The following is an 11,993-nucleotide window of genomic DNA, read 5'->3' on the forward strand; positions in this document are numbered from 1 at the left end:
TTCATTCAGCTGGACGTGAGCTGGGCTGCAGTCCATGATCTGTTTCTTGGTTTTTCCACATTCCTTTTTGGTTTTGGAAATGTAATAAATTGTATTCCACCCTTTATGTTCTGGGTGACGGATTGCATATTCCCCACTGACACCTTGGACCGTGATTATCTATTATTTTCCTCAAAATCTCTCTGACTGCAGCGTGTTTTCTATGATAGATACTGTCAATATTGTCGGAGTACCGTCTTTGGAACCTGATTGGTCAGTTGCTGATAAATGCCCTAGAATGATTGGGGGAGGATTACTCTACGTCAGCATGGGGCGGAACCAGCGTCATGTTAATTTAAAGAACAAAATCCCAAACACTTCTTTATTACATCTGTTTATTTTCATTTTCTTGAACAAATTTACTAAAAAGTTGTTGAAACTTGCAGAAGAAGAGCTAGAGGCTTGCAGAAAGGTGTGGACAGGCACTGGTCTCCATCGCTGTTTGCCATGATGTAGCTTTCAGAGCTAACCGCTGACATCAGGGATGAAGAGGAGCTTCAGGTTGGGGATGAGCTGCAGCGCCACCATCAGACCTTCTGGGTGAAGTTCTCAGGGAAAACCCCTTTGGCTGAAATATCTTTCTTGAGGAACCAGTGAGCCTCCTTGACGCCCAGCAGCCAGCCGTCGTCCTGCAGACAGACCACAGTTTACCCAACCGACAACCGGCAACCAGCAATACAGAGGCGCCTGGAGAAACTCCTGGCTCAGACTAATGACAGCTGAGCTCAGAGCCCAGCAGACTTTGTTTCAGCTAGAAGCTCGTTTAAATAAAATCCTCTGTGATCAATAGCTGTCTCTGATTGACCAGAACCCAACCAACCGGGACCGGTCGTCATGGCATTCTTCTGGGGACCCATATGGTTTGGCCTCATCTGGCCCGGTTAGTCAAGCCCTCTGCTGACCCCTGAAGTTCTGACCCGGTTGGAGGAAGGTCGACTCCTTCAGTCTCTTCCCAACATTAATGTCGGGTCATGACCTCCAACCCTGACCTGCAGAATGATCTTCCTGTTGACGTCCGACAATAAAAAGGTGCTAAATAACACTTAGCAGGCTTTTATTTTGGAGACCTGATCCCAAACCCGTCCACAGCAGCTAACGGATCTCTCATCCCTCGTCCTCATTGGTCAATGTGAGGACGATGCTTTTCTATGACACTCAGCAAGTTGAGTTGCCTGGACTGGGCACAATTTGGAGTTGTGTGTTCTTCTCCAGGACTCTGAACCTGGCAAAGCGTTGTAAAGTAGATCCTTTGTTCTTTGACTAGACCCAGCAGAGACTGTCCGTGTTCTGACGGATCGGTCCCGTCTGTGTGGCGCTGAGGTCAGACTCTCGCCGATGATGCTCACCTGTTCCTCAGGGTTATCAAAAGCCAAAACCAGGACGGCGTCTCCGACCTTCAGCTCCAGCTCGTCGTTGTCCGTTGCCGTGTACTCGTGCACTGCCTTCACCTGGAGGAGGAGAACCAACCCGGTTCGGTCGGGCAGGAACCAGAGAGCGCTCAGCGGTCGGTGGACTCACCTTGTAGAGGAACCCTGGAGGAAGTTCAGCATCAGCGCCGTTGGTCACAGAGCTCTGGAGGAAGAAAAGTCCGGGCGTTACAGACGGACAGACTGCAGGAAGCATGAAGGTGGAAAGAGTTCAGAGCAGGAAACGGAACCGGTGAGGTCAGGAGGTCAGGAGGTCTGGGGCCGATCAGGGTCTCCTGAGGTTCATCTACTTCCTCTACTACCCAACTCTACCTCCTCCTCGTCCTCCTCGCCCCAGCCGCCCGGCCCCTCGCCGGCTCCGCCCTCGTCCCAGTCCGGCTCGCTGAACGCCTGATGTGCATGTCCCTGCTCCTCGGCGCCGGCGTCCTGACATTCGGCCGGGTCGGCGTGGTCCCAGCTGGGCTGGCAGCGGCTCTGGTATCTGCTGTGGTCCCAGCCGCTCTGGGCCTCCTGGTCTGCATCCTGTTGGGACAGCGACTCGGCGCCGCGCTTGTCTCGCTACGGCAGCAGGGGTTGGGCGGCAAAGCCAGGGGTCAAAGGTCAAAGGGAGGATGTTGAAGGAGACGCCAGAGGAGCGTTTGAGTTTAATGTTGCCATAACAACCACAAGAGAGGGAGGTTCAGGATTTTAAAAAGCCAAAGGAAGTAGAAACAGAGCTGGTTGAGGATGTAAGACGTTCTTCTTACCCACGAGTCCCAAGATGGCGTCTGGGGCAGAGCAGTGAGCAAAACATGGAGACCGATTGGTCATTCACCACAGACCGGCCTGATGACTCACTTCCTGTTCATGGTTTCACATAAATACCTTCCTGATCCACCACTCCAAACTACGGCTCAACATGGCAACCAGAACTGGACCTGGACCAGACCTGGACCTGGACCTGGACCAGACCTGGACCTGGACCAGACCTGGACCTGGACCAGAACTGGACCTGCATCTGGACCTGGACCTGGACCTGAACTGAACCTGGACCTGAACCTGGACCAGAACTGGACCTGGACCAGAACTGGACCAGAACTGGACCTGGATCTGGATCTGGACCAGAACTGGATCTGGACCTGGACCAGAACTGGACCTGAATCTGGACCTGGACCAGACCTGGACCTGGACCAGAACTGGACCTGGATCTGGACCGGGACCAGAACTGGACCGGGACCAGAACTGGACATGGACCTGGACCTGGACCAGAACTGGACCTGGACCAGAACTGGACCTGGACCTGGACCAGAACTGGACCTGGATCTGGACCTGAATCTGGACCAGAACTGGACCTGGATCTGGACCTGTACCAGAACTGGACCTGGACCAGAACTGGACCTGGACCTGGACCAGAACTGGACCTGGATCTGGACCTGGACCTGGACCAGAACTGGACCTGGATCTGGACCTGAATCTGGACCAGAACTGGACCTGGACCGGGACCAGAACTGGACCTGGACCAGAACTGGACATGGACCTGGACCTCTACCAGAACTGGACCTGGACCAGACCTGGACATGGACCAGACCTGGACCGGGACCAGAACTGGACCTGGACCTGGAACTGTATCAGAACTGGACCTGGATCTGGACCTGTACCAGAACTGGACCTGGACCAGAACTGGACCTGGATCTGGACCTGGACCTGGACCTGGACCAGAACTGGACCTGGATCTGGACCTGAATCTGGACCAGAACTGGACCTGGACCAGAATTGGACCTGGACCGGGACCAGAACTGGACCTGGACCAGAACTGGACATGGACCTGGACCTGGACCAGAACTGGACCAGACCTGGACATGGACCAGACCTGGACCGGGACCAGAACTGGACCTGGACCTGGAACTGGATCAGAACTGGACCTGGATCTGGACCTGGACCAGAACTGGACCTGGACCAGAACTGGACCTGGATCTGGACCTGGACCAGAACTGGACCTGGACCTGGACCAGAACTGGACCTGGATCTGGACCTGAATCTGGACCAGAACTGGACCTGGACCAGAACTGGACATGGACCTGGACCTGGACCAGACCTGGACATGGACCAGACCTGGACCGGGACCAGAACTGGACCTGGACCTGGAACTGGATCAGAACTGGACCTGGATCTGGACCTGGACCAGTACTGGACCTGGACCTGGACCAGAACTGGACCTGGACCAGATCTGGACCTGGATCTGGACCTGGATCTGGACCTGGACCTGAACTGGACCAGAACTGGACCTGGACCAGAACTGGACCTGGATCTGGACCTGGACCAGACCTGGACCTGAACTGGACCAGAACTGGACCTGGACCTGGACCAGAACTGGACCTGACCTGGACCAGAACTGGACCAGACCTGGACCTGGACCAGAACTGGACCAGAACTGGACCTGGACCAGAACTGGAGCTGCACTTGGACCAGAACTGGACCTGGACCTGATCAGACCGACCGGATCAGAATGTTCTGAAGTTGACCAGATGTTGGGTCTGAATTGTAGGCTGATGGAGAAACTCCCTCTTGGGTTTATTGGGATGTTTTTGTGTCTCAGTGATTCTGACACAATAATCAGTTTTTCATCCAAACTTCAACCTGAGACTAAAACAACCAGAGAAAGAAACCGGACCAGAGGCTGGTCATGCAGAACCACTTCAGATACCAGCAATATCTGAACTAAAGAAGCTTCTCCCTTATAACACACACACACACACATTTTAACCCTGTGTTGTAAGCAGAACTCCATCATGTCAGCTTCAGTCTCTCTGTGATAACCAGTCAGTCAGTAATCAGAGTAGAGGTCAGGAGTCCCTCAGGGTCGAGTCGTCGTGTTTGTTCTGTTTAGCCAGATTCTGATCCAAAGTTAGAAATGTTAACAGTTGGAACCATCAGATGTGTTCAGGTTAATGTGGTTCTGGGTTATGATGAAGAACGGCCGGCTGTTTTCTGTCTGACCTGCTGCGTTGTGCTGGTCGGGTCTGAGTCAGAGTCTGGAGCTGCAGCCTCGTCCTCCAGCAGGGCGGCGATCTGCTGCTTTGGGTCTGGAGACGGTGAGAGTCTGGGAGGAGGCCGGCTGGGCGGCGGGCCGGGCTTCTGCAGCGCCACCAGGTGGAATCACGCAGCCACCACAACGGCATGCACACAAATGCAGTTAGGAACGCTCACATCACTCGGAGTTAGGCTGTTCTCTAAAGCCAGAACCCTTCAGACTAGCAGAGCTAGAGCGGCAGCCTGGTACCTTTGGAGCCGGGCTGCTGGCCTGGCTGTGGTTGGCTTCCTCACTGGACCATGAGGAAGAGGAGAGAGAGGAAGACAATGAGAACTGGAGAGAAAAAACTTAACAGGAACATGTGCAAAACCATCAGCTCAGCTGTTCTATGCTTTGTCCACACGAGGGAGCCAACATGCTCCAAATCATAACTCTTCATAACTTATTGTTGACAGCTGCAGACGTTCAGCTTCATTAGAGTTTATCCAGGACCAGTTACTGTTCACTGACACGCATGCAGCAGCAGACGCATGTGGCTCCATGCGGCATCAGGACGAGTATGCGGCATCAGGAGGAGCATGCGGCACCAGGAGGAGCATGAGGAGCATGCGGTTCCATGCGGCACCAGGAGGAGCATGCGGCTCCATGCGCAGGAGGAGCATGCGGCAGCAGGAGGAGCATGCGGCATCAGGACGAGCATGCGGCATCAGGAGGAGCATGCGGCACCAGGAGGAGCATGCGGCTCCATGCGGCATCAGGAGGACCATGCGGCTCCATGCGGCACCAGGAGGAGCATGCGGCTCCATGCGGCATCAGGACGAGCATGCGGCTCCATGCGGCATCAGGACGAGCATGCGGCATCAGGAGGAGCATGCGGCACCAGGAGGAGCATGCGGCTCCATGCGGCATCAGGAGGAGCATGCGGTTCCATGCGGCATCAGGACGAGCATGCGGCTCCATGCGGCACCAGGAGGAGCATGCGGCTCCATGCGGCATCAGGACGAGCATGCGGCTCCATGCGGCATCAGGACGAGCATGCGGCATCAGGAGGAGCATGCGGCACCAGGAGGAGCATGCGGCTCCATGCGGCATCAGGACGAGCATGCGGCTCCATGCGGCATCAGGACGAGCATGCGGCATCAGGAGGAGCTTTCGGCAGCAGGAGGAGCATGCGACTCCATGCGGCACCAGAAGGAGCATGCGGCTCCATGCGGCATCAGGACGAGCATGCGGCATCAGGAGGAGCATGCGGCACCAGGAGGAGCATGCGGCTCCATGCGGCATCAGGAGGAGCATGCGGTTCCATGCGGCATCAGGACGAGCATGCGGCTCCATGCGGCACCAGGAGGAGCATGCGGCACCAGGAGGAGCATGCGGCTCCATGCGGCATCAGGACGAGCATGCGGCTCCATGCGGCATCAGGACGAGCATGCGGCATCAGGAGGAGCTTTCGGCACCAGGAGGAGCATGCGACTCCATGCGGCACCAGAAGGAGCATGCGGCTCCATGCGGCATCAGGACGAGCATGCGGCATCAGGAGGAGCATGCGGCACCAGGAGGAGCATGCGGCTCCATGCGGCATCAGGACGAGCATGCGGCTCCATGCGGCATCAGGACGAGCATGCGGCATCAGGAGGAGCTTTCGGCACCAGGAGGAGCATGCGACTCCATGCGGCACCAGAAGGAGCATGCGGCTGCATGCGGCATCAGGACGAGCATGCGGCATCAGGAGGAGCATGCGGCACCAGGAGGAGCATGCGGCTCCATGCGGCATCAGGACGAGCATGCGGCTCCATGCGGCATCAGGACGAGCATGCGGCATCAGGAGGAGCATGCGGCACCAGGAGGAGCATGCGGCTCCATGCGGCACCAGGACGAGCATGCGGCTCCATGCGGCATCAGGACGAGCATGCGGCTCCATGCGGCATCAGGACGAGCATGCGGCTCCATGCGGCACCAGAAGGAGCATGCGGCTCCATGCGGCACCAGGAGGAGCATGCGGCACCAGGAGGAGCATGCGGCACCAGGAGGAGCATGCGGCTCCATGTGGCAGCAGGAGGAGCATGCGGCTCCATGCGGCATCAAGAGGAGCATGCGGCTCCATGCGGCAGCAGGAGGAGCATGCGGCTCCATGCGGCATCTTTTACCTCTTTGAGCCGCCTTTCTTTGCGGCTGCAGTGGCGTCTTTTCTGCACCAGAGGGCGCTGTGAGTTAGTGCTGTCATGTTGCGCTTGGTGGCTGATGAAGGAGGAACTTACTTGAGCTGCTGCTGCTCCTCCAGTTTGGTCATGATGTCGTTCAGGTTGTGGCTCAGCTGCTCACAGGAGAGGCGGGTCAGCTGACCAAACGCTGCGCTCTGATTGGTGGAGAGCAGCAGGTTCACTCACCTTGCTCATCTCTCTGTGGAACTTCTCCTGATGTCCTGCCAGGCTCTGGAATGTGCCAACATAGACGCCAACACGACTGAAAAACACACACAGGTCAATGTTTGGTTCTGTGGGTCGGAACCACCCGGACCGGACCGGTTCTTACCTGTCCCACAGAACCGGGAGCTCATCCTGCAGCTCCACGTTCAGCTCCTCAAAGATCCTCTGAGCCCGGCCCAGTTCCTCCTCCGCCTGCGCGCGCACGCACACACACACACACACACACACACACACACAGTGAAGAATCAGAACCGGTACCAGACGGGTCCAACAGAACCAGCTGAGACATGCAGCGTGCAGAGCAGAACCAAGCAGCTCAGAGAGTTTGTCACTAACTAGTGATGGTTAGTCTGTTAACTAGTCACTAGCTCTGATTACATGTCAGCTGGTTGGTTAGTTAATTAGTTAGTTAATTAAACCAACAGGTTAGTGGTTTTCATGTCATTTTTATTGGATGTTTAGTTTGTTCCTGAATATTTAGTTGGTTTAAAATGAGTTCATTTTTGATGAGTTAGTCTCTGTGTTGGTCAGAAAATGAGTTAATGGTTTAATAATGAGTTAATTTGGTGATCAGTCAGTTCATTAACACTAGTCAGCAGGTTTAGTTTTTGTAGTTAGTATTGTATTGATTAGTATAAGTGACTTCATTAATCAGTTTTTAGTAAGTTGCCAGTTTGTCCTAAAGTTTAGCAACAATCCGACTGATTTTTAATTTAAACTCAAAGCTGATTGATGATCAGATCGGATCAGTTTGGATCAATTAAAGAGGTCAATGTGATGTCATCAGGTGACCCAGAGCTTCACCTGGTTGTAGGAGAGGTTAGTCTGCGCCACCTGGTGGGCTGAGATCAGGCCCTGCGCCCAGCTGGGGGCGGCCATCTCCAGCAGGGCGGCGGGCTAACGGCACACAGCATGCAGCGCCGCGAGGAAGACGGCGAGGAAGAGCAGCAACAGCAACAGGTCAAGTCAACATTCTCAGTTTAACTCAAGAATCAGAGAGTCTGACTGGTTTAAGGTGGAATCATCTGAAGGACAGCAGCATGTCCTGTTCCACCTTAAATCAAAATGGCTTCTTGCCGTCCGGCCGTTACCTTGGCGATCTTGGCCTCGTCCTTCTTCTTCCCTTTCTGCAAGGAGGCGAAGTGATGGCGGGCGCTGTCAAAGTCCACCAGCTTCCTGTCGCGCTTCGCTAGGCGAGCCTGTTGGACACACGGCAACTTCAGCAACATGGCAACTTCAGCTACAGGTCAACTTCAACAACCCCATGTAGTCACTTCCTGTCTCGTCCTGTCACTTCCTGTCTCTTCCTGTCTCGTCCTGTCACTTCCTATAACTTCCTGTCTCTTCCTGTCACTTCCTTTCTCTTCCTGTCACTTCCTGTCTCGTCCTGTCACTTTCTGTCTCGTCCTGTCACTTCCTGTCTTGTCCTGTCACTTCCTGTCTTGCCTGTCTCGTCGTGTCTCTTCCTGTCTCGTCCTGTCTCTTCCCGTCTCGTCCTGTCTCTTCCTGTCTCGTCCTGTCTCTTCCTGTCTCTTCCCGTCTCGTCCTGTCTCTTCCCGTCTCGTCCTGTCTCTTCCTGTCTCTTCCCGTCTCGTCCTGTCTCTTCCTGTCTCGTCCTGTCTCGTCCTGTCTCTTCCTGTCTCTTCCCGTCTCGTCCTGTCTCTTCCCGTCTCGTCCTGTCTCTTCCTATAACTTCCTGTCTCTTCCTGTCACTTCCTGTCTCTTCCTGTCACTTCCTGTCTCGTCCTGTCTCTTCCCGTCTCGTCCTGTCTCTTCCCGTCTCGTCCTGTCTCTTCCTGTCTCGTCCTGTCTCTTCCTGTCTCGTCCTGTCTCGTCCTGTCTCTTCCCGTCTCGTCCTGTCTCTTCCTATAACTTCCTGTCTCTTCCTGTCACTTCCTGTCTCTTCCTGTCACTTCCTGTCTCGTCCTGTCTCTTCCTGTCTCGTCCTGTCACTTCCTGTCTTGCCGGTCTCGTCCTGTCTCTTCCTGTCTCGTCCTGTCTCTTCCTATAACTTCCTGTCTCTTCCTGTCTCGTCCCGTCACTTCCTGTCTCGTCCTGTCTCTTCCTGTCTTGTCCTGTCACTTCCTGTCTTGCCTGTCTCGTCCTGTCTCTTCCTGTCTCGTCCTGTCTCTTCCTATAACTTCCTGTCTCTTCCTGTCTCGTCCTGTCACTTTCTGTCTCGTCCCGTCACTTCCTGTCTCGTCCTGTCTCTTCCTGTCTCGTCCTGTCACTTCCTGTCTTGCCTGTCTCGCCCTGTCTCTTCCCGTCTCGTCCTGTCACTTCCTGTCTCGTCCTGTCTCTTCCCGTCTCGTCCTGTCTCTTCCTATAACTTCCTGTCTCGTCCTGTCTCGTCCCGTCTCGTCCTGTCACTTCCTGTCTTGCCTGTCTCGTCCTGTCTCTTCCCGTCTCGTCCTGTCACTTCCTATAACTTCCTGTCTCTTCCTGTCACTTCCTGTCTCGTCCTGTCACTTCCTGTCTTGCCTGTCTCGTCCTGTCTCGTCCTGTCTCGTCCTGTCACTTCCTGTCTCGTCCTGTCACTTCCTGTCTTGCCTGTCTCGTCCTGTCTCGTCCCGTCTCGTCCTGTCTCGTCCTGTCACTTCCTGTCTCGTCCTGTCTCTTCCTGTCTCTTCCTGTCATTTCCTGTCTCGTCCTGTCACTTCCTGTCTCGTCCTGTCTCTTCCTGTCATTTCCTGTCTCGTCCTGTCTCGTCCTGTCTCTTCCTGTCTCTTCCCGTCTCGTCCTGTCTCTTCCCGTCTCGTCCTGTCTCTTCCTATAACTTCCTGTCTCTTCCTGTCTCTTCCTGTCACTTTCTGTCTCGTCCTGTCACTTTCTGTCTCGTCCTGTCACTTCCTGTCTCGTCCTGTCACTTCCTGTCTTGCCTGTCTCGTCCTGTCTCGTCCTGTCTCTTCCCGTCTCGTCCTGTCTCTTCCTATAACTTCCTGTCTCTTCCTGTCACTTCCTGTCTCTTCCTGTCACTTCCTGTCTCGTCCTGTCTCTTCCTGTCTCGTCCTGTCACTTCCTGTCTTGCCTGTCTCGTCCTGTCTCTTCCTGTCTCTTCCTATAACTTCCTGTCTCTTCCTGTCTCGTCCCGTCACTTTCTGTCTCGTCCCGTCACTTCCTGTCTCGTCCTGTCTCTTCCTGTCTCGTCCTGTCACTTCCTGTCTTGCCTGTCTCGCCCTGTCTCTTCCCGTCTCGTCCTGTCACTTCCTGTCTCGTCCTGTCTCTTCCCGTCTCGTCCTGTCTCTTCCTATAACTTCCTGTCTCGTCCTGTCTCGTCCCGTCACTTCCTGTCTTGCCTGTCTCGTCCTGTCTCTTCCCGTCTCGTCCTGTCACTTCCTATAACTTCCTGTCTCTTCCTGTCACTTCCTGTCTCGTCCTGTCACTTCCTGTCTTGCCTGTCTCGTCCTGTCTCGTCCTGTCACTTCCTGTCTCGTCCTGTCACTTCCTATAACTTCCTGTCTCTTCCTGTCACTTCCTGTCTCGTCCTGTCACTTCCTGTCTCGTCCTGTCTCGTCCTGTCTCGTCCTGTCACTTCCTGTCTCGTCCTGTCACTTCCTGTCTTGCCTGTCTCGTCCTGTCTCTACCTGTCTCTTCCTGTCTCGTCCTGTCTCTTCCCGTCTCTTCCTGTCTCTTCCCGTCTCGTCCTGTCTCTTCCCGTCTCTTCCTGTCTCTTCCTGTCATTTCCTGTCTCGTCCTGTCACTTCCTGTCTTGCCTGTCTCTTCCTGTCACTTCCCGTCTCGTCCTGTCTCTTCCCGTCTCGTCCTGTCTCTTCCCGTCTCTTCCTGTCTCTTCCCGTCTCTTCCTGTCTCGTCCCGTCTCGTCCTGTGTCTTCCCGTCTCGTCCTGTCTCTTCCTGTCTCTTCCCGTCTCGTCCTGTCTCTTCCCGTCTCGTCCTGTCTCTTCCTGTCACTTCCTGTCTCGTCCTGTCTCTTCCTGTCTCGTCCTGTCTCGTCCTGTCTCTTCCCGTCTCGTCCTGTCCTCTTCCTATAACTTCCTGTCTCTTCCTGTCACTTCCTGTCTCTTCCTGTCACTTCCTGTCTCGTCCTGTCTCTTCCTGTCTCGTCCTGTCACTTCCTGTCTTGCCGGTCTCGTCCTGTCTCTTCCTGTCTCGTCCTGTCTCTTCCTATAACTTCCTGTCTCTTCCTGTCTCGTCCCGTCACTTCCTGTCTCGTCCTGTCTCTTCCTGTCTTGTCCTGTCACTTCCTGTCTTGCCTGTCTCGTCCTGTCTCTTCCTGTCTCGTCCTGTCTCTTCCTATAACTTCCTGTCTCTTCCTGTCTCGTCCTGTCACTTTCTGTCTCGTCCCGTCACTTCCTGTCTCGTCCTGTCTCTTCCTGTCTCGTCCTGTCACTTCCTGTCTTGCCTGTCTCGTCCTGTCTCTTCCCGTCTCGTCCTGTCACTTCCTGTCTCGTCCTGTCTCTTCCCGTCTCGTCCTGTCTCTTCCTATAACTTCCTGTCTCGTCCTGTCTCGTCCCGTCTCGTCCTGTCACTTCCTGTCTTGCCTGTCTCGTCCTGTCACTTCCTGTCTCGTCCTGTCTCGTCCTGCTCGTCCTGTCACTTCCTGTCTCGTCCTGTCACTTCCTGTCTTGCCTGTCTCGTCCTGTCTCTACCTGTCTCTTCCTGTCTCGTCCTGTCTCTTCCCGTCTTCTTCCTGTCTCTTCGCCGTCTCGTCCTGTCTCTTCCGTCTCTCTGTCTCTTCTCTCCTGTCATTTCCTGTCTCGTCCTGTCACTTCCTGTCTTGCCTGTCTCTTCCTGTCACTTTCCCCGTCTCGTCCTGTTCTTCCCGTCTCGTCCTGTCTCTTCCCGTCTCTTCCTGTCTCTTTCCCGTCTCTTCCTGTCTCGTCCCGTCTCGTCCTGTGTCTTCCCGTCTCGTCCTGTCTCTTCCTGTCTCTTCCCGTCTCTTCCCGTCTCGTCCTGTCTCTTCCTATCACTTCCTGTCTCTTCCTGTCACTTCCTGTCTCGTCCTGTCTCTTCCTGTCTCGTCCTGTCTCGTCCTGTCTCTTCCCGTCTCGTCCTGTCTCTTCCTATAACTTCCTGTCTCTTCCTGTCACTTCCTGTCCTTCTCTCACTTCCTGTCTCGTCCTGTCTCTTCC

General features: G+C 54.9%; 1 protein-coding gene across 3 annotated transcripts; it reads right to left on the reverse strand.

Moving 5' to 3' along the window:
- Nucleotides 1-357: 357 nt before the first annotated feature.
- Nucleotides 358-8,146, reverse strand: LOC114140616 (myc box-dependent-interacting protein 1-like). Of its 3 annotated transcripts, XM_028010722.1 has the most exons (10): nucleotides 7,994-8,146; nucleotides 7,009-7,094; nucleotides 6,864-6,939; nucleotides 6,735-6,790; nucleotides 6,624-6,665; nucleotides 4,726-4,768; nucleotides 4,443-4,580; nucleotides 1,558-1,611; nucleotides 1,386-1,487; nucleotides 358-668 (listed from the first exon to the last, which is right to left on the reverse strand). In XM_028010722.1, the coding sequence occupies exons 1-10, from the start codon at nucleotides 8,129-8,131 to the stop codon at nucleotides 567-569; spliced, it is 837 nt and encodes a 278-aa protein (XP_027866523.1). In that variant the 5' UTR covers nucleotides 8,132-8,146; the 3' UTR covers nucleotides 358-566. The 3 variants fall into 3 exon arrangements, 2 of the variants coding, with proteins under 2 accessions (XP_027866523.1, XP_027866524.1); XM_028010723.1 differs by lacking the exon at nucleotides 4,443-4,580; XR_003594613.1 differs by lacking the exons at nucleotides 358-668; nucleotides 1,386-1,487 and adding an exon at nucleotides 1,697-2,024.
- Between the last annotated feature and the right edge of the window lie 3,847 nt (nucleotides 8,147-11,993).

This window comes from Xiphophorus couchianus, chromosome 24 (assembly GCF_001444195.1).
Source record: "Xiphophorus couchianus chromosome 24, X_couchianus-1.0, whole genome shotgun sequence".
NCBI lineage: Eukaryota > Metazoa > Chordata > Actinopteri > Cyprinodontiformes > Poeciliidae > Xiphophorus > Xiphophorus couchianus.